We start from the raw sequence: 21914 nt of genomic DNA, 5'->3' as shown, positions 1-21914 counted from the left end.
GGAAAAAAGGTGAGGCTCCAGCCCTAGCGTATCCCAGAGGCCAAGAGGGCCACCATTAAAAAAGAGGTGAGAAAGATGATGGAAATGGGTGTTACTGAAGAGTCACATAGTGTCTGGTTTGATGACAACCCTTTTCCTGGTAATCAGTTATTAAAGTACACTTTATGTTAAAGCAAACTGTCTCTGGGTCTCTTATATTGTCATTGTGAATCTGGCTTCCAAGTCCCCTGGGTTGGTACAGTGTGTGTGTGTGTGTGTGTGTGTGTGTGTGTGTGTGTGTGTGTATGTGTCTCTGTTTCTGTGTGTGTGTGTGTGTGTCTGTGTGTGTGTGTGTGTGTGTGTATGTGTCTGTGTGTGTGTGTGTGTGTGTGTGTGTGTCTGTGTGTGTGTGTGTGTCTGTGTGTGTGTGTTTTTACCTGTCAGGTGTTTGTCTGCTCCGATGCCTTCGTAAAGTTTCAGAGTGTCGATGTTTTCTTCTGTTTCAAACCGCAGGAAGTTGATCTGAACAGAAAGTCCTCGCTCCACCCTGAAAACATCTTCTACTGTCAGAGAGAAACAGCCACCTAAAGCTTCTGCTCCCCTCCCAGAATGCATCTGTGTACCTGAGGATCCAGCGACAGAAGCTGCTGCTGTTGTATGTCTCCGAGACGTCTGATGAATTGAAGAAACCGCTCGGACCGCTCAGCACGAACTGTCCATCACACGCCGTCGCTATGGAGACCAGAGGGATGATGTCACAGGAAACATCTGAGATCTATCTACTATCCCCGATCAATTTGAATTAATCCTGATCCTCCTGTAAACGTTTTTAACACTTGTCCGATTGGGCAAATAATTCTACTGGCCCAAAATGAATTTAAACTGGTCCTTGTATGAATATTATTTATGATATGATGGCGTGACATTTTACTGTCCCCGGCCATCGGGAACCCTGATGTTGAACCCTAAATATGAATCAGATTGGGTTAGTTCATCACCACAGCGAGCAGCGCCTTCGTCCGAGGCGTCGGGACAGTCGGGGACACCGTCACACAGCTGATCGATCCGAACGCACACAGATCCATCGGCACATGATGTCTGAAGAGGAGGACATGTCCCTGAAGACACAAAGACACAAACATCTTCAGAGACACTTCACTGGGACGCAAAGAGACTCAAAGACACAAAGATCAGAGACACAAAGACCAGAGACTCTGAGACACAAAGATCAGAGACACAAAGACCAGAGACTCTGAGACACAAAGATCAGAGACACGGAGACACAAAGACCAGAGACACAAAGATCAGAGACACGGAGACACAAAGACCAGAGACACAAAGATCAGAGACCAGAGACACAAAGATCAGAGACTCTGAGACACAAAGATCAGAGACACAAAGATCAGAGACTCTGAGACACAAAGATCAGAGACACAAAGATCAGAGACACAAAGATCAGAGAAACAAAGATCAGAGACTCTGAGACACAAAGATCAGAGACACTGAGACACAAAGATCAGAGACACAAAGATCAGAGACACAAGGACACAAAGATCAGAGACCAGAGATGTTCACAAGTCATTTTTTGCAAGTCCAAGTCAAGTCTCAAATCTTTGAGGGGAAGTTCAAGTCAAGTCTCAAGTCTTTTGCCATGAGTCCAAGTCAAGTCCAAGTCAAGTCTCAAGTCTCTGGCCATCTGATCTGTCCCTAACACTGCATTGTTAAATCTTATGAATTCAAAGCATGTCCTGTAGCTGTCACATCATATGGATACAACTATAAAGAGACAATCTGCATGTTCCCAGCATTAGCACAACACTTAGCGATGGTTAGCTTGTTACCTGTGATGATATGTCCTAAATGTAATGTCTCTTTCACTCAAACAAATGTCGAGGTGGAAATCAAAAGAAAAGTGGCAGACACACCAGTTACAGAACAACATGCATCTCAGTGTCAGTCCAAATTACGCACAATAAGCTGTTTGAACTCACTAATTTAATTTAATTTATTTTCTAAGTGTTAGTACGCTCAGTGAAACTGAGTCCAGCGCGAGGGAGACCCGACTCAGAGGAGGAGACGTTAGTGAGGCCAGCGTCTCCACGGCAGGTGATCCGCTGCGCCACGCATGGATGAAATAATGAAATAGTAAATAGGACTACAGTAACAGAAATATGTGCAGAATTAAGACAGTCAAGACGGCCCAGTGTTTGGTGGACCGGGTACACCTTGTTCACTTAATAGCAGAGGTGTGGACTCGAGTCATGTGACTTGGACTCGAGTCAGACTCGAGTCATGAATTTGATGACTTCAGACTCGACTCGACAAAATGTACAAAGACTTGCAACTCGACTTGGACTTTAACATCAATGACTCGTGACTTCACTTGGACTTGCGCCTTTTGACTCGAGAAGACTTGCTACTTCCCATGAAAACTGGGGAAGAAAATGTTCACACGGCCGCGCCGCTCTCAGTTTATCTGCGTCTGTGAAAAAAATGTGCACCACCTGTATGCATGCAGAGAGCACGCACGCTGCCTGCACGACATCCAATCACTGTAGTCCCACGTTGTTTTGATTCGACAGCATCTAAGCAGGCACATTGCAAGACAGCCAATGAAGCACGAGCAACAACGCGCCAGTTGGCAAAATGATACCGAAGATAGTTTCGTTTGGTTATAAAAATTACGAGGTAGTCGACAAAAAAAGAGTTGCAATTTGCAAAACATGCGGGTCGAAGATTACAGACGGAGCTGCCACAACGTCCAACTTTGTTTGACACCTGAAGTTGCACAAAGAAAGGTAAGTTTTGAACGAATGCTAAGCACCTTATCGGATGTATGTACCGTAACTTACTAGCTGCTGCATATTTACTGTCTCAACGAGACAGTAAACGCACGTCTCCCTTGCTGGTTCATGCTTACAAAAATAGGGATTTTTGAACCCTGATTATATGAGGTACATGAGTGTAGCACACTCAGATGGAAAACCTCGCCAACATCATGTCAACGTCCGTTTTAAAGTAACGTTACCATAACACAGTCACAGTAGATCCACCATTAGCCTTCCCTTTTCATATCAGGTTGTATTCGCTATAACTACCGCCTCGCTATACATTATCCCGCTTATTACATGGCTACCTACCAAATAAATACTTTGACACAAAATATTCATTTAAAAAGGAGTTTATTGATTTAAAAACGATTGTACTGCTTCCGCTAAACCGAACTGCGTCCATAGCAACGCTCTGTTTTTCATGGCAACGGTCTGTTATCAAGAAATAACAGACCGCATTCTACATTGGAATTCAACCAAGCCATAGCCTATAATAAAATAAAATAATAACGATTACAGTAGTAATGTTCAGAGATGCAATAGATTATTATAGTGCAGTTCTTAACTAATGGGAATATTGTTTAGCTTATTTTTGGTTTAATTTGGTTTACTTTAATTATTTAATTTATTCAATTATTTTGTTTTGCTATACTTTTCATGCCAACTTGCCATGGCCCCCCTAGCACCCCCTCGCGGCACCCAGGGGTCCCCGTCCCCACTTTGAACCACTGCTATAAAGCATATGACTTCAGTTTCTTGAGAGAAAGGGCTTTCTTATGACTTTTGAAGCAGTGAAAATTTTCTTAATATTGCATACACTGAAACTGAAATGACTTGAAATGACTCGAAACTAAAATGGTAGGACTTTGGACTCGACTTGAGACTTGTTGGCTTTGACTTGTGACTCGACTCGGGACTTGCCTCATCTTTGACTCGACTTGACTCTGGACTCGAGGGCAAAGACTTGAGACTTACTTGTGACTTGCATAACAATGACTTTGTCCCACCTCTGCTTAATAGCCTACAAATCATCCACGGGATCAATTACGCATCACATGAGTTTGCCCCCCCGACACAGCGTGTGTTCCTGGGGGGATGGATCCGTGCGTCCCGCCTCCTGTGCGCCATGGATTTCTTAGCCTCAGCGACTACTAACTATAAAGATACTATTTGCCTGTTCCCAGCATTAGCACAACACTTAGCGATGGTTAGCTTGTTACCTGTGACGATATATGCTAAATGTAACGTCTCTTTCACATTAGTGTGTGAGTGACTGACCTATTTGGATGTGTTTTGAGACGCCTGATGAAGTCCGACGTTGTTGATCCGGCATCATTTATCTTGGTGCCACACACCTTGCATGTAGCTGTTATCTTACTGCCACTGTTTACCAAGTTATTAAAAGCAAAACTAATGACAAAAGGCACAACTCCGGGAGGACTTGGTGTCGCCATCCTCAATGCATTTTTTGATATGTGCGCGCACATAGGCGCATGCGTTACGTTGCACATTATGGCAAAGGGCAGGGGACATACAGCTCGTCATACGTTTCCCCGTATATGTGCCAATAAAAGAAAATGGAAATACATTAATACATTTAGATTTAAAAAGCAATAATTGTATGAAAACAGGCTGTTGACGAGTCTCGAAGCTCGAGTCCGAGTCAAGTCTGAAGTCTTTTGGGTCGAGTCCGAGTCAAGTCTGAAGTCAGCTGTTTGTGCGACTTAAGTGCGACTCGAGTCCGAGTCTCAGACTCGAGTCCCCATCTCTGTCAGAGACACAAATATCAGAGACACTGAGACACAAAGACCAGAGACACAAAGACCAGAGACACAAAGATCAGAGACACAAAGAACAGAGACAAAAAGATCAGAGACACAAAGAACAGAGACACTGAGACACAAATATCAGAGACACAAAGATCAGAGACTCTGAGACCAGAGACTCTGAGACACACCTGTTGTAGGAGTGATGGTTGTCGGTATGATGGTTGTCGGTATGATGGTTGTCGGAGCAGCTGTCGTCTCGTCTGGTTTCTCTACAGGAACACGTGTTTAGATTTTAAGTTTTTCCAGTAGAATGGGCGTGCCTTGACAGTAGCTAGGTAAGGACTACTAGCCAGTCAGAAGCAGAGTATGAGGGTGTGCCCTGACAGTACCTAGGTAAGGACTACTAGCCAGTCAGAAGCAGAGTATGAGGGCCCTGACAGTAGCTAGGTAAGACCACTAGCCAGTCAGAAGCAGAGTATGAGGGTGTGCCCTGACAGTACCTAGGTAAGGACTACTAGCCAGTCAGAAGCAGAGTATGAGGGCCCTGACAGTACCTAGGTAAGGACTACTAGCCAGTCAGAAGCAGAGTATAAGGGCCCTGACAGTAGCTAGGTAAGGACTACTAGCCAGTCTGAAGCAGAGTATGAGGGCGTGCCCTGACAGTACCTATGTAAGGACTACTAACCAGTCAGAAGCAGAGTATGAGGGCGTGCCCTGACAGTACCTATGTAAGGACTACTAGCCAGTCAGAAGCAGAGTATGAGGGCCCTGACAGTACCTAGGTAAGGACTACTAGCCAGTCTGAAGCAGAGTATGAGGGCGTGCCCTGACAGTACCTATGTAAGGACTACTAGCCAGTCAGAAGCAGAGTATGAGGGCCCTGACAGTACCTAGGTAAGGACTACTAGCCAGTCAGAAGCAGAGTATAAGGGCCCTGACAGTAGCTAGGTAAGGACTACTAGCCAGTCTGAAGCAGAGTATGAGGGTGTGCCCTGACAGTACCTAGGTAAGGACTACTAGCCAGTCAGAAGCAGAGTATAAGGGCCCTGACAGTACCTAGGTAAGGACTACTAGCCAGTCAGAAGCAGAGTATAAGGGCCCTGACAGTAGCTAGGTAAGGACTACTAGCCAGTCTGAAGCAGAGTATGAGGGCGTGCCCTGACAGTACCTATGTAAGGACTACCTAAAGTGATGTAGAGACTGTTTCTATCTCTGTGTATCTACAGATATTAATAGATACTGTATTAATATATTATATACCTGTGATGTGGATGCTGTTTTTGTCAATCACCAGTCCCGTGTTCCCGGCCTCCTGAAGCCCTGCCCACAGCTGACGCTCCACCTCCTGTACGTCAATCAGCTGACTGAACCAGAGGTCAAAGGTCACAACCACGCTGCCCTGACTGCAGACACACAAATCAACACACACTCAAACGTCAGATTATATTACAGAGAATCAACATGTTTCATGTTTTACTGATCGAACAATCAGGCAGAAGCAGCTGTGATGAAACTGATCCGTCTTGAATCTTCCACAGAATTTAAACAAATTAAGATAAACTCAGAAAGGTAACACATCTTTAACCTGAGCACTGTAAAATCATCCTCAGATTCTGATTGGCTGTGCAGATCGTTGATCAGTGACCATGTGATGAATGATATTTACCTGAACTGTAAAACCCTGCAGGACTGGAAGTCCAGTCGGAGCTCGCTGAGACCGAACGCCTCAGACACCTGTCGACCAATGAGATCAGAGAAACATGACCCCTGCAGATTAATCTCGCATGTCCAGACTGTCTGGCTACACCACAGATGCATTCTGGGATAGAATAATAAACTCTCTGGAGCTGCATCTCATGTTGCTGACATTGCTGCGAGGAAATCACTGGAGGAGAGAGGAACCGAGCAAATGTGTTTCAGAGAGATGAGACGTCCTTTCCTCTGAAGTATCACGATGACCCCTCCTCAATGATCCCTCCTCAATGATCCCTCCTCTATGACCCCTCCTCAATGATCCCTCCTCAATGATCCCTCCTCTATGACCCCTCCTCAATGATCCCTCCTCAATGATCCCTCCTCAATGACCCCTCCTCTATGACCCCTCCTCAATGATCCCTCCTCTATGATCTCTCCTCTATGATCTCTCCTCTATGACCCTCCTCAATGATCCCTCCTCTATGACCCCCCTCTATGATCCCTCCTTGATGACCCCTCCTCTATGATCCCTCCTTGATGACCCCTCCTCTATGATCTCTCCTTGATTACCCCTCCTTGATGATCCCTTTATTAAAGTTTCAGTTTACACAGTATGGGCTACATTAACATACATAACAATCAAAAAATTAATACAATTCAAGTTACAAAATGAGTGCAAATCGAGTAAAGTGACTAGTGCAAAGAATCATAAAGTGCCTCTAGAGTCTCTCATAAAGTGCATAGTCTTCTATAAAGTGCATACAGAGTTTCTCATAAAGTGCATAGATTCTTTTATAAAGTACATTAGGAGTCTTTCATAAAGTGCTGTATTCAAAGTGTCAAAATGTTCCAAGGAAGGAGCAGTTTTTTGTCCAGAGATGATCTTCTTCTTAGCTCAGTGAGCACTTGTTTACACACGTCATCGCTATTTATGACAGTCTGATGTATAACCATACAGCATCTTGTTTTCCATAACTTGATGCATACAATACATATGATTATTTTTAACAGTTCCTTATGTTTCTCTGATATAGATTCATCAATAATACAGTACATAACAGATTTATATGAAAGATCAAATTTTACACCATACACTTTTAGTTTGTCCCAGACTTCTTTTGCTCTGTAACAATCTATTAAAAGGTGCTGTTGTGTCTCATCATCGTTACAGTAGATCATTGGACATTTTTTAGTTTTAACATAGCAACTCCATGACACAACAGCTCTGACAGCGAGTCTGTTTACAGACCTCAGCCATCTCAGAATCAGAATCAGAATCAGAATCAGAATCAGAATCAGAAAGGGCTTTATTGCCAAGTACGTTGCACATACGAGGAATTTGTCATGGTGTTGTTGGAGCATGTCACACATACAAATATAAGAAGGATAAAAAGATATAAACAATATAAGTATAAACATATACACACAGTACGTATTAATAACAATAAAATAAATTTAAATTCACGTCTCGAATGCTCTCAGAGATGTTTTTATTGTTTAAAAATTTCAGGAACTGGGTTCCTTCGTTGTAAGTTAGGTTTTTATAATTTATATACCCACCATATTTATAATCATTAATTTTTTTTAAAATCATTTTACTTGGGAGGCCACTCCAGTCAATTTGAAGTTTCTCATAATCATACATAAAATCACCATAATTCAGTTTATATTCTGGACCTTGTCTGGCTCTCCCTCTCCTTTTCCTCCACTTGGAGCGATCACCGACCGAACCGATGTTTGCTAAAAACAGGAGCTTGGATAAGATGAAAGTTTTGACAATATTCACTCTTGATTTATAATTGGTGTTTTTATTTTCCCATTTTTTAACTTCTTCTTTAACCTCACATAGTTTAGTTTCCCAGTTTTTGTCACTACAGTTTTGACCACAAATAGTCAGACCTAAGATTTTAATTTCATCCTTTACTTTAATATTGATGTCACGTTTCTTACTTTCAGCTCCGATCCAAACTCCCTCAGTTTTATTATGATTTAATTTAGCACCCGAAGCTAATTCATATAGGTTTAGGTGGTTGGGTAAAACATCCATCTCCATCTGGTTTTTAATAACAACTGTGACGTCGTCTGCGTACGCCATGGTAGTAACTTTGGGAGCGAGCCCAACTTGTGTGCCAGATATAAGTCTATCCTCTATGACCCCTCCTTGATGACCCCTCCTCTATGATCCCTCCTCTATGACCCATCCTTGATGACCCCTCCTCTATGACCCCTTCTCGCTCCTCAGGGTAGAGATAAAAGATTTGGGAAGGCCTTCATCGAGGAGGGACAGAACAACTTCCGGTTTAACCGAGGAGTCGAGGAGCTATCAGATAAGCAATATGAGATGCAGCCTGGGGTGTTTGCATTTCTGAAAACCAATCACAACGGTGCTGGCCGGCGCTGAGCTCCGGACGCAGCGACAGAGGCTCTGCTAAATAGTCTCAGGAAGAAACTTGTTTTGGTGGAACATTTGCACCCCGCAAAAAGATGTTAAAGCCAACTGCTATTTCACAATAAAAGTTCACATCGGATGTTAAAGCTAACTGCTATTTCACAATAAAAGCTTGGAGTCTTACCAGGTTTTGGACGTCAAAGGCGAGAGATTTAAACTGCAGACTGCTGGAGTTTTTCAGCTCGTCAGAGTAAACTGCTCCGTGTGTGATCACCATGCGGCCGCTCCGCATGCCTGGCTTAACGGCACCTGGGCACACAAACACCAAAACTCAACATTTGGGAGGTTTGTCGTGGACAAAAGGCTGACACATTAAAAAAATACATGAAATAAGATACAGAACTATAAACACAATAGAGAAAAGACAAGATTCAGAAGATGAAAAGTTCATCAGAATAAAAGACAACAGAAATAAAAAGGCAAAAAGCTTAAATGCTAAAAAGGAACCACATTAACTAAATGGCCGCCTGATTGGTCTTCAGATGAGTCAATAGAGATTATATTTCTAATATATCTGGGCAGATGTTCAGTGGCTGAAAGCCCAGGAAACAGGTGTTCATGTCCTGAAGAAGTTAAGGAGAAAACACAAGACTTTCACCCAGGAAACAGGAGTTCATGTCCTGAAGAAGTTAAGGAGAAAACACAAGACTTTCACACAGGAAACAGGTGTTCATGTCCTGAAGAAGTTAAGGAGAAAACACAAGACTTTGTGTCGTCCATACAGCACAGTGAGTGTAGCAACATACAGAATAATCTGTGATGAGTACATCAGTAATCTGATTACCTTCAGGCTTCAGGCTGAGCCATGAAACTACGATGAGTCCGATACAGCAGGCGAGGAGAAGAGTCGACACGATGGCCAGGAGAATCTCCAGAGACGAGAGACGGAGCTTCATTCTGACAGAACAAACACACAGTCAATACATCTACATCTACAATACATCTACCAATCACTACATCTACCAATCACTACATCTACCAATCACTACATCTACCAATCACTACATCTACCAATCAATACATCTACCAATCACTACATCTACAATACATCTACTAATCACTACATCTACCAATCAATACATCTACCAATCACTACATCTACCAATCAATACATCTACAATACATCTACCAATCACTACATCTACCAATCACTACATCTACCAATCAATACATCTACCAATCAATACATCTACCAATCACTACATCTACCAATCACTACATCTACCAATCACTACATCTACCAATCAATACATCTACAATACATCTACCAATCACTACATCTACCAATCAATACATCTACCAATCACTACATCTACCAATCAATACATCTACCAATCACTACATCTACCAATCACTACATCTACCAATCAATACATCTACAATACATCTACCAATCACTACATCTACCAATCAATACATCTACCAATCACTACATCTACCAATCAATACATCTACAATACATCTACCAATCACTACATCTACCAATCACTACATCTACCAATCAATACATCTACCAATCAATACATCTACAATACATCTACCAATCACTACATCTACCAATCAATACATCTACCAATCACATCTACCAATCAATACATCTACCAATCACTACATCTACCAATCAATACATCTACCAATCAATACATCTACAATACATCTACCAATCACTACATCTACCAATCAATACATCTACCAATCACTACATCTACCAATCAATACATCTACAATAGATCTACCAATCACTACATCTACCAATCAATACATCTACCAATCACTACATCTACCAATCACTACATCTACCAATCAATACATCTACAATACATCTACCAATCACTACATCTACCAATCACTACATCTACCAATCACTACATCTACCAATCACTACATCTACTAATCACTACATCTACCAATCAATACATCTACCAATCACTACATCTACCAATCAATACATCTACAATACATCTACCAATCACTACATCTACCAATCACTACATCTACCAATCACTACATCTACCAATCAATACATCTACCAATCACTACATCTACCAATCAATACATCTACCAATCACTACATCTACAATACATCTACCAATCACTACATCTACCAATCAATACATCTACAATACATCTACCAATCAATACATCTACAATACATCTACCAATCACTACATCTACCAATCACTACATCTACCAATCAATACATCTACCAATCAATACATCTACAATACATCTACCAATCACTACATCTACCAATCACTACATCTACCAATCAATACATCTACAATACATCTACCAATCACTACATCTACCAATCACTACATCTACCAATCAATACATCTACAATACATCTACCAATCACTACATCTACCAATCACTACATCTACCAATCAATACATCTACCAATCACTACATCTACCAATCACTACATCTACCAATCACTACATCTACCAATCAATACATCTACCAATCACTACATCTACCAATCACTACATCTACCAATCACTACATCTACCAATCAACACATCTACCAATCACTACATCTACCAATCACTACATCTACCAATCAATACATCTACCAATCACTACATCTACCAATCACTACATCTACCAATCAATACATCTACAATACATCTACCAATCACTACATCTACCAATCAATACATCTACCAATCAATACATCTACAATACATCTACCAATCAATACATCTACCAATCACTACATCTACCAATCACTACATCTACCAATCACTACATCTACCAATCAATACATCTACCAATCACTACATCTACCAATCACTACATCTACCAATCACTACATCTACCAATCAACACATCTATCTAGAAATTTGGATTTCGTTCAACAAAATTGTCAGAAAAACTAACGTGGATGGTTCCCTACAACGCTCTTCACCAGTAAAATACATAATCAGTTCACTACTTTCATTGGATTTGAGTGTTTTATAACATTTTATTGCATCTGAAATTTTTTTTATAAAAAGAACGTTGAAAAAAGTAACTAAAATGTTGGAAAATAAAGTTCAAAAAAAGAAGAAGGAAAAGCTTCAGAAACGTCGGAAAAACTAACAAACATATCGGGGGAAAAGCCACAAAAAGTGTCGAAAAAGAACAATCAAAATGTTAAAAAAAAGTTTTATTTTTAAATGTTGACCCAGAAAAAACAAAAAGTATCCTCACGGTCGACGAGGATTAAGAGAAGTTGGGATGCAGATACCGAGTACTGATCTGATACCAGTATGCTAAAAAATACATATTGTATATTACTATGTTTAACAGCTATATACTAGTACTACTACTACTGCCTTTCCTATACTTGTATCTCTAATCTATTGTCAACTAAATCCTTTAATTCAACAACAGATTATTCTGAAACATCTGATTGGTTTAACCCTATAACGTGGATGGCTCCATTCAACCGTTACTCTTCATGATCACTTCACTACTTTCATTGAATTTGGGAGTTTGGTGTTCAATTCATAGCACTAGAATTTTTCTTTTAAAGAATGTTGAAAAAAGTGACAAAACTGTTGGAAAAACAAGAAAACCATTAAAAAAGAATCACAGAAAAATCGTCAAAAACATCGTCAAAAGTCATGAAAAAGATGACCAAAATGTTGAAAAAAAAAGTTTAAATTTGACATCTTTTTTACCCAGAGAAACTAAACCTTGCATGGTTGACAGGAAGCAACACAAGACTTAAACGTCAACAAAAGAGCCCAACGGGTCGATAAAAGAGACGAAAACGAGAGAAAAAGGGTTGATTTTCAGGACGACAGGAACACCTGACTCACCTGTCTGCTCGCTGGGTTCCTCACAAACTGACCCTGGATCTGATCAGCTCTCAGCTTTCATCAGGATGAAAATGACTAATGACTATCATCAATCCATCAGCTGATAATCATTAGACATGTTTCAGAGTCAGAGAGAAAAACTGCTGAACTGTGATCAGCTTTTATCAGGATGGAAACGACTAATGACTAATAAATACGTGATAAATACAGATAATCATTACTGGCGTGTTTTACAGTCAGAGAACTGCTGACACACCATGACATTACAAAATAAAGACCTTTAAATCAACTAAAATTAACATATTAAAATATTAAAACATATCAAAGACGAAATGCATTTCCAAACTGACGATCTGTCTTACACCCTGATGATGTACTGTGTATGTGTGTGTATGTGTGTGTGTGTGTGTGTGTGTGTGTGTGTGTGTGTGTGTATGTGTGTGTGTATGTGTGTATGTGTGTGTGTGTGTGTGTGTGTGTGTGTGTGTGTATGTGTGTGTGTGTGTGTGTATGTGTGTGTGTGTATGTGTCTGTCTGTCTTACACCCTGATGATGTACTGTGTACGTGTGTGTATGTGTGTGTGTGTGTGTGTGTGTGTGTGTGTGTGTGTGTATGTGTGTGTGTATGTGTCTGTCTGTCTTACACCCCGATGATGTACTAAATTTAACTGCCACAATAAAAAGAAATTAAAAAAAAAGTTAAACGTGGAGAGCTTTGGGAAGGTTGGTGACAGCTCCCGACTGGGAACTGCGGAGGAATTAAAGGCTTGTTACAAATCCTTGAACTGGACAATGCATGCCCAAACCTACAGGTCATCTACAGGAAGAGCAAAGAGAAGCTGATATATTGATTATTATGTCTTACAGAAGAGCAAAGAGAAGCTGATATATTGATTATTATGTCTTACAGAAGAACACAAGGAACAGTTGAGTTCAATACAATGATTTACAACCTGATAAACAATATGTCTCTGTGGTCGATATCAGTAATGATTTCTTCTCTTTCCCTGTAGACAAGGATACACACACACACAGTCACACACACACACACACACACACACACACACACACACACACACACACACACACACACACACACACACACACACACACACAGTCACACACACAAACACACACACACACACACACACACAGTCACACACACAAAGACACACACACACACACACACACACACACACACGCACACGCGCACACACACACACACACACACACACACACACACACACACACACACACACACACACACACAGACACCCACACACACACAGACACCCAGAGTTAAGAGAAAGACAGGAGTTGTACATGTAGAGTTTAGGCTAAGCAATGATTTTAATACACTAATTACACTGAATTATATTATATAATGTGATATATGTTCCCATATCAGGTAACAAATAGGATGAATAGTGCTTAGGTCTGCTCTACTAATACTAGGCCTGAAACCTTTAGTTCATGACAATGCTTTTATCAGACAGCAATGACATGATTACTTTGTGTTGCAAACCAAAGATAAAAATAAAAAAACAAACATATTTTGATCTAATTCATCTGAGTTTATTGGTTGAGTATTGAAACCGGTTCAGGATGATGTGAGATTTATTCTATGAGCATTTCATTCAGACTCTGGTGAGTTTTTCAGTAAAGCTGCACCCTAACCCTAACCCTAACCCCTTGAGTTACTATATGACACATTGTTGAAACTATTAAGTTGATGTTGCAAACATTTTATTTTGATATTTTTTTCTGAATCTTGTGTAGCCTTTATACAGGTTTTGTTATGTACCATGTAGAGGAGATGCCTGACCAGAGAGAATTAGACAGGATCTCCTTAGTAACACACTCCCTGATTGTTATAAGAAGACCAGAATACCAGTCATTATCTCTGCACTCACTGGCTGCTGTAACATTGACTAAGTCAAAACGAACTTTGAGAGAAACTTCAGTGATTTCTGTCCATTCTTTAATAAATAATTATCCTAACAGATAATAAAGTTTACCTCGAGCTGGAGTTAAAATCTCAGTAATTCAGTTACGTGTGGATCGAACATTGAACGTGTAACGAGCTCACCTGGAGAAGAACTTGCTGCTGTGTTTCTTGTTTATCAGAGAGTGAAGTCCAGCGGCAGTAAACCTGTCAGGTAAGCCCCGCCCCCTACACTCACCTGTAAACCTGTCAGGTAATCTTCTGAATGAAGCCCCGCCCCCTACACTCACCTGTAAACCTGTCAGGTAATATGCTGAACGAAGCCCCGCCCCCTGCACTCACCTGTAGACTTGTCAGGTAATCTGCTGAATGAAGCCCCGCCCCCTGCACTCACCTGTAAACCTGTCAGGTAATCTGCTGAATGAAGCCCCGCCCCCTGCACTCACCTGTAAACCTGTCAGGTAATCTGCTGAATGAAGCCCCGCCCCCTGCACTGTGGAGGAAGGTCTGGACATGAGAGACTACAGCAGATGGTGTTTTATCTTAAAAGAAGCTGTCATCCACAGGCTCACCACAAGGGTGTGTCTTGGCCCCGTTATTGTATATTTTCTATACAAACGACTGTAGGAGTCACCACACAAACAGGCATCTCTTGAAATTTGCCAACTACGCAGTTATAGTCAGCCTGCTCCAGGACGGAGAGCTCGATCATGGGCCAGTGGTGACTGATTTCGTGGAGTGGTGTGACAGCCATTTCCTCAAGTTCAATGCTAAAAAAACTAAGGACATGGTCAATGATTTTAGTAACCTCTCCCTACCACAATCACCCAGTGGTGGAGATGGTTGAGTCCTTAAGGTATTTGGGAACAGTTGATGAAAACTTGACCCATGACCTCAATAGATCCCAAATCTCGAGACTCTGATGGATTTATTCTACAGATCTTATATTGAGTCCATTCAAACATTTTGTTTGATTTCACGCTATGGGAACCTTACATTACAAAACAAAAGTCGTCTGTCCAAGATTGTGACAGAGGCCAGCAAGATAATGGGCACACAGCAGCTCTCTAATGGCAGCTACACACCGAGCCGATAATCGGCCGTTGGCAGTCTGGCGAGGTCGGTGACTCGAGTCTGTTCGGTGTGTTCCGTACCGTGCTTATTTCTCTCTTAAAATGTATTCAGAAACAGGTTTCGGTGAACTATTTTAGTACAATATGAGATTGTATTCTGAATGAGTCGCCAGTAATGGCCGGTTGAAAAATCAAAAATCCAGAAGCAGCAGCCAGACCCACGTGACGCGTTTGTCCAATCAGCTGCCGGTTTTCATTTTTGACAATGCGACAATCCAGATTAGGCCGCCTGCTGTTATGGAGACGTATTACGTCTTGTCTCTTCGGTGTGTTCTGAGGTACTTTGTGGACCTCGGGGAGACTGATCAGTCACACTGGCTTTATTGCCAACGGTCGGCCATCTGGTTGGTGTGTAACGGCCGTCTGGTTGGTGTGTAGCTGCCTTAACAAAGACCTTTGTCAATCTCTGAGCGCCAACTCTCCTCCCTCTGGGCGGGACTCAGGCTCCCTAGAGGAACAACAAACTGGTACACATTTTATTTTGTTCCTTGTGTAATTGAAGCTGTTACCATGAACAACTCTGAAATGCACAGTTTCTATTAATGCCACTTTGGGCCTTCTCAGTGATACTTTTTAGACTTTCTAGACTTAGATTTATTTTTACACTGTCCACTTTTAAGTGATGGATTGTTCTTAATCTATCTGTTGGTTGTATGCTGTTAAGATGTTTGATGCCTTATTTATTGTGTTGTTGTTTTGTACGTCCAACTGCAGATCAATTTCCCCTCGAGGGACAACAGAGAACTCTGAACTCTGAACTGGACACTGTTCGTTACCAGCTACGTATTATGTTTTCATCAATCAGGGTTTCCCCCAGAAACGTAGTTTGGTGTCCCGGTGGAAAGTGTTTTTTTGCCCGAGGGTCCGGCAGCATTATCCCTCCTGTTGTCCTCCGGTCTAAGCTGACCCATTTTCAAAAAGTTTCTATATCAGAAATTTGGGAAAACAGAATAACGTGGATGGTTCCATAAAACGCTCTTCACAAGTCAAACAAATGATCAGTTCACTACTTTCATTTTAGTTTCATTTTTATTCAATTGTAAAGCATGTAAAGAAGAATTGATCATGGAACGTTGAAAAAAGTGAAAACAAATGTCAAAAAAGCAGAAAAATATTGACAGAAACTTGACAAAAAAGTGACAAAAGGGTCGAAAAAGACGACCAAAACGTTAGAATTATTTTTACATTTCGACCCAGAAAAACCAAAAGTTGCATCATGGTCGACGGGGAGACAACACGAAGGTTAATGAAGAGCCATAAAGTTAATATTTAAAAAATTTAAACAAAGGTTTCATAGAGCCATACATCAAGTCAGTACTAAAAGCTAACTGGAGATTGAAAATATGAACACGTCTACGTTTCCAAGCGAGCCGCTGTAACTGTAGTTTCAAACACTTAAAAATACTTAAAATATAATTCCCAGTGGGCCAGTATAGTATATATAGGTATATGGGTAGTATGTAAGGGGAAATACCACGTAGGGAGGTTGGTCGGGGGGGTGGATGGGTCAGACACAGGACTTTCACCCAGGATACCGGGACGTGTCCCAAATATTTAACCTTTAAATCTTTAACCGGCCCGTTCTTCCCGCGAGTCACAGAAACGTAAGCCCACCCACGACCTTTCCCTAAACCTAACGGCATCAAAAGGGACGCCAATAGTCCCGACCAAGCGTGTTTAGATAAAGCGCGTTATATGACGCTAAAGGAGACTTTTAGCGTCAATAACAACGACAAAGGCAGCTGACCAAACGTCCGTATTTTAGGAGACGGGAGTGAGAGTCTGTTGACCACTAAAAAGACTCAAAATAGCACCACACTTCCACGATAGCATAATGAGGTTCCTACATGTAAACTGAAGCATTGAGAACTGTGTACAGACAGTTTATTACAAAGATAGATTATAAAGACAGCAGTGTTCATGTATACAGGCGGCCGCCATCTTGGATAACAGTCACGACCAGTCGAACCACGATCACCGTGCAGCCAGTGACCAGTAACATAGCTCAAACACAGCGTTATAGCATGAAAACATGTCCCAGAGAACGGTGACTCAGTAATCATGTGTTACTAACCCCTTTAAGTGGAACTGTTTGGACTTGTGATCAAGATGTCATAAAGTCTAATTAATCACGTCATCAAAAGGTTTTATAATGGCGTTAGGGATCATTTCCATTTGGATTTGTAATTAAGATGTAACTCGAGGTCACCTTCCAGCAGTAAAACAGTCATATATATATATATATATATATATATATGTGTGTGTGTGTGTGTGTGTGTGTGTGTGTGTGTGTGTCTGTGTGTATGTGTGTGTTTGTGTTTGTGTGTGTGTGTGTGTGTGTGTGTGTGTGTGTGTGTGTGTAAAGGCATGATTTGATGCTGTCACTGTTTACTCTAAATATGCGAATACAGTTTAATTTTGAACATCTTTATTGGAGACAGCAGGAGTCAGGGGAACAGGTTCTGATTGGATGAGACGATCAGGACAGCTGGTAGATGTTCTTCATCATCGGCTCCTCCTCCTCTTTGTCGTCGCCGTCGTCATGGTGATCTGAGAGGATCAGAAGGAGGTGGAGTCAGAACTGTCTCCTAGCAAGAGCCTCCCATCCCACAGTAGATTCTACAGTTAGTACAATTTAAATCTAATTTAAAGATCTTTTTCCACTTGCTTTTAGCTATTAGCTGCTTTTTACCGCTGGATGTCTCTTCTTATTTCCCTGAACTGCTTTTCAATTTAGGGGGAAAAACCAGAGCAGGGGGAATGAGAGGGGGAAACGCCAGAGCAGGGGGAATGAGAGGGGGAATTGCCAGAGCAGGGGGAATGAGAGGGGGAAACACCAGAGCAGGGGGAATGAGAGGGGGAAACACCAGAGCAGGGGGAATGAGAGGGGGAAACGCCAGAGCAGGGGGAATGAGAGGGGGAAACGCCAGAGCAGGGGGAATGAGAGATGTTTATTTGGGGAATGATGATGCGTTAATGACCTTCTTCTTCTCCTCCCTTCAGAGCGTCTCTGACCTCCTCCTCTTCTTCTTCTTCTCTGAACTCAGCCACGTTCTTGTACGCCGACTGTGGAGAGAAGAAGAGAGACGATGCGTTCAGGTCCTAGACGCTGTCACTGCCCGATGGGAGTCAGAGCAGATGGGAGTCAGAGCAGATGGGAGTCAGAGCAGATGGGAGTCAGAGTAGATGGGAGTCAGAGCAGATGGAGTCAGAGCAGATGGGAGTCAGAGTAGATGGGAGTCAGAGAAGATGGGAGTCAGGGCTGATGGGAGTCAGAGCAGATGGGAGTCAGAGCAGATGGGAGTCAGAGCAGATGGAGTCAGAGCAGATGGGAGTCAGGGCAGATGGGAGTCTGAGCAGATGGGAGTCAGAGCAGATGGGAGTCAGAGCAGATGGGAGTCAGAGCAGATGGAGTCAGGGCAGATGGAGTCAGAGCAGATGGGAGTCAGAGCAGATGGGAGTCAGGGCAGATGGGAGTCAGCAGATGGGAGTCAGAGCAGATGGGAGTCAGAGAAGATGGAGTCAGGGCAGATGGGGGTCAGGGCAGATGGAGTCAGGGCAGATGGAGTCAGGGCAGATGGATTCAGGGCAGATGGGCGTCAGGGCAGATGGAGTCAGGGCAGATGGAGTCAGGGAAGATGGATTCAGGGCAGATGGGCGTCAGGGCAGATGGAGTCAGGGCAGATGGGCGTCAGGGCAGATGGAGTCAGGGCAGATGGAGTCAGGGCAGATGGAGTCAGGGCAGATGGAGTCAGGGCAGATGGGCGTCAGGGCAGATGGAGTCAGGGCAGATGTGAGTTGAGCATGCTCAGATTTAAACGGTTTACGGCATAACGTGTCATACTGAAATTTGTGAAATCCATAAAACAATAAACTTTTCTCTTTACAAACAATAACAGAAGATGGAAATCATTTCAAAAACGTCTTAGCTATCTATGATTGTTTGGTTGCTAACATTAGCTCAAAACACCGTTCCAGTAACAGCCTTTGTTGTGTTTGGTTGCTAACGTCAGCTCAAAACACCGTTCCAGTAACAGCCTTTGTTGTGTTTGATTGCTAATGTTAGCTCAAAACACCGTTCCAGTAACAGCCTTTGTTGTGTTTGATTGCTAACTTGTAGCCAGCAGTTAACCAACTTCGTTGTAGGTCCATTTTTACTGTATCAACATTACAGAAGTCTCTCGTTAGTATCTTGGAGGCTACTTGTCGCAAAGTGACGCATGCTCAACTCACATCGGGTAGTGACAGACGGTTAGAATAATGAACATGGCATTTTAGCTTTCACCATCTTTTTGTTGTCTGTTTGTGATGCTTTTTTACACAGAAATGTCCCCCTGCTTAATGCTACCAGACAAAAACCAAAACAGCGGGAAGAAAAACGCCACAAAAGCACCAAAAAAACAAAAAAATGTTGAAAAGCGCCGGGAGTTGGCGCTTCAGGCGTCTCACCTGGGGGCTGTGATGTGGCGATGAGTCACCGGCGGAGGGGAGGAGCCTCCTGATGAGCTGACCAATCATCTTAAAGGTTGGTCTGTCGGTGGGCTCCAGACTCCAGCACAGCTTCATCATCTGGTACCTGAGAGGACGGAATAACTTTATTAACACTGAGAGGACAGAATAACTTTATTAACACTGATATTTGTCTGCTCACATCTCTGCTGGAGCGAAGTCCGGCTGATCTAGAGGTTAGGGCAGGGGTCAGCAACCTTTGGCACACGTGTCCAACTCAAGGTCTGTGGGTCAAATCCGGCCCCTTGCAGGTTTTGATCCAGACCCGCATATCAATTAAGGTTCATAATAAATTTTGGCCCGCCTAGTTTTTGTCACTTTTTCAATGTTTTGTCTTTATTTCTGAAGGTTTTTGTCACTTTTGCCGACGCGTTTGGCCACTTTTTAAGTAGTTTTTGGCACGTTTTTCTCTGCTTTTTTCAACCTTTTTTGTTGTTTTTTTCTTCGATGGCTAAGTAACTTTTTTGGGGCTTTATGTCGACCAAACTGTAAGTGAAAAGACTATGTGGGGCATGCAATAATTGAAAAATGCAAATGATTCTTAGTTTCCAGTGTGGCCCGTAGTGAAGAGTTTGACACTGTTGCTTTGGCACGTGTACCACCAATGGCACACAGTATCTTTACCAATGGCACACAGTATCTTTACCAATGGCACACAGTATCTTTACCAATGGCACACAGTATCTTTACCAATGGCACACAGTATCTTTACCAATGGCACACAGTATCTTTACCAATGGCAGACAGTATCTTTACCAATGGCACACAGTAGCTTTACCAATGGCACACAGTAGCTTTACCAATGGCACACAGTAGCTTTACCAATGGCACACAGTATCTTTACCAATGGCACACAGTAGCTTTATAAATAACAGCCTGTTATTTACAGTAGTTTGATCGACTTGTTCCCCATGAACACCCCCCCTACCCCGCCTCTGATGGCTAGTCCTCGAGCGGGCTCATAATGCTGAGACGGCACACTGATTAAGAAGAACATTTTAAAATGGCACTTTATATTTAAAAGATAGCCGACCCCTGGGTTAGGGTTAAACTGGTGAGAAGTAATAATGCATCTGAAACCACGACTATACGGATAATTGATCGCTGGGCAGGTGTTAGACTTTCAACTTTGGGATTTGAATATGCGCCTTTTGTTTCAACTTTTCCAGACCCACAACCTGCAACCTCTTCTAAATTTTTTTTTTTTGGGGGGGGGACATGTGCCCTGCATCCCTCCTGAAATCTAGTCACAGTCAAAATAACTTTATCAACACTGATGTCTGTCTGCTCACATCTCTGCTGGAGCGAAATCTGGCTGATCCATGTGGCGGCCATCTTGGATCATTTTGTAGAAGTTGGTATCCACGGCAACGTTTGGGTACGGACTCTTACCTGTAAACAGGTAAACACAATTACAGATGATCCAATCAGAGAACTTCCAGTCTGTCCTCCCTGAAAAACTCCCCCATCAGTGGTTTGTTCCAGCCTCATTCTGCCCTATATTAATGTTTCTAGTGACAGCGCCCTCTAGTGGCCGCAGTAGTTCTAACCCTAACCCTATATTAATGTTTCTAGTGACAGCGCCCTCTAGTGGCCGGTGTAGTTCTAACCCTAACCCTATATTAATGTTTCTAGTGACAGCGCCCTCTAGTGGCTTCAGTAGTTCTAACCCTAACCCTATATTAATGTTTCTAGTGACAGCGCCCTCTAGTGGCCGCAGTAGTTCTAACCCTAACCCTATATTTATGTTTCTAGTGGCTGCGCCCTCTAGTGGCTTCAGTAGTTCTAACCCTAA

General features: G+C 42.3%; 2 protein-coding genes across 3 annotated transcripts in view; both read right to left on the bottom strand.

The window, feature by feature from the left end:
- The window catches only part of tmprss15 (transmembrane serine protease 15), a 28986-nt gene extending 19367 nt beyond the window's left edge, over nucleotides 1-9619 (bottom strand). The window contains exons 1-10 of the mRNA XM_035991022.1: nucleotides 9508-9619; nucleotides 8848-8972; nucleotides 6246-6313; nucleotides 5840-5982; nucleotides 4768-4848; nucleotides 1390-1458; nucleotides 1193-1231; nucleotides 978-1097; nucleotides 603-711; nucleotides 417-526 (exon numbers count right to left, since the gene is read on the bottom strand). Coding sequence (XP_035846915.1) covers nucleotides 417-526; nucleotides 603-711; nucleotides 978-1097; nucleotides 1193-1231; nucleotides 1390-1458; nucleotides 4768-4848; nucleotides 5840-5982; nucleotides 6246-6313; nucleotides 8848-8972; nucleotides 9508-9619 — 976 coding nt within the window. The remainder of the gene's footprint in view (nucleotides 1-416; nucleotides 527-602; nucleotides 712-977; nucleotides 1098-1192; nucleotides 1232-1389; nucleotides 1459-4767; nucleotides 4849-5839; nucleotides 5983-6245; nucleotides 6314-8847; nucleotides 8973-9507) is intronic.
- An 8400-nt stretch (nucleotides 9620-18019) lies between these two features.
- LOC116062367 (macrophage colony-stimulating factor 1 receptor 2-like) overlaps nucleotides 18020-21914 on the bottom strand; it is a 45163-nt gene continuing 41268 nt past the window's right edge. For both annotated transcript variants that reach the window (XM_031317030.2, XM_031317029.2), the window contains exons 19-22: nucleotides 21412-21511; nucleotides 20060-20186; nucleotides 18592-18676; nucleotides 18020-18160 (exon numbers count right to left, since the gene is read on the bottom strand). In XM_031317030.2, the coding sequence (XP_031172890.2) occupies nucleotides 18090-18160; nucleotides 18592-18676; nucleotides 20060-20186; nucleotides 21412-21511 (383 nt within the window). In that variant the 3' untranslated portion in view covers nucleotides 18020-18089. The remainder of the gene's footprint in view (nucleotides 18161-18591; nucleotides 18677-20059; nucleotides 20187-21411; nucleotides 21512-21914) is intronic.

The sequence above is a fragment of the Sander lucioperca genome, chromosome 13 (assembly GCF_008315115.2).
Source record: "Sander lucioperca isolate FBNREF2018 chromosome 13, SLUC_FBN_1.2, whole genome shotgun sequence".
NCBI classification, from domain to species: domain Eukaryota; kingdom Metazoa; phylum Chordata; class Actinopteri; order Perciformes; family Percidae; genus Sander; species Sander lucioperca.
The sequence above is the reverse complement of the archived record's forward strand: the minus strand, read 5'-3'. Positions and strand labels throughout refer to the sequence as shown.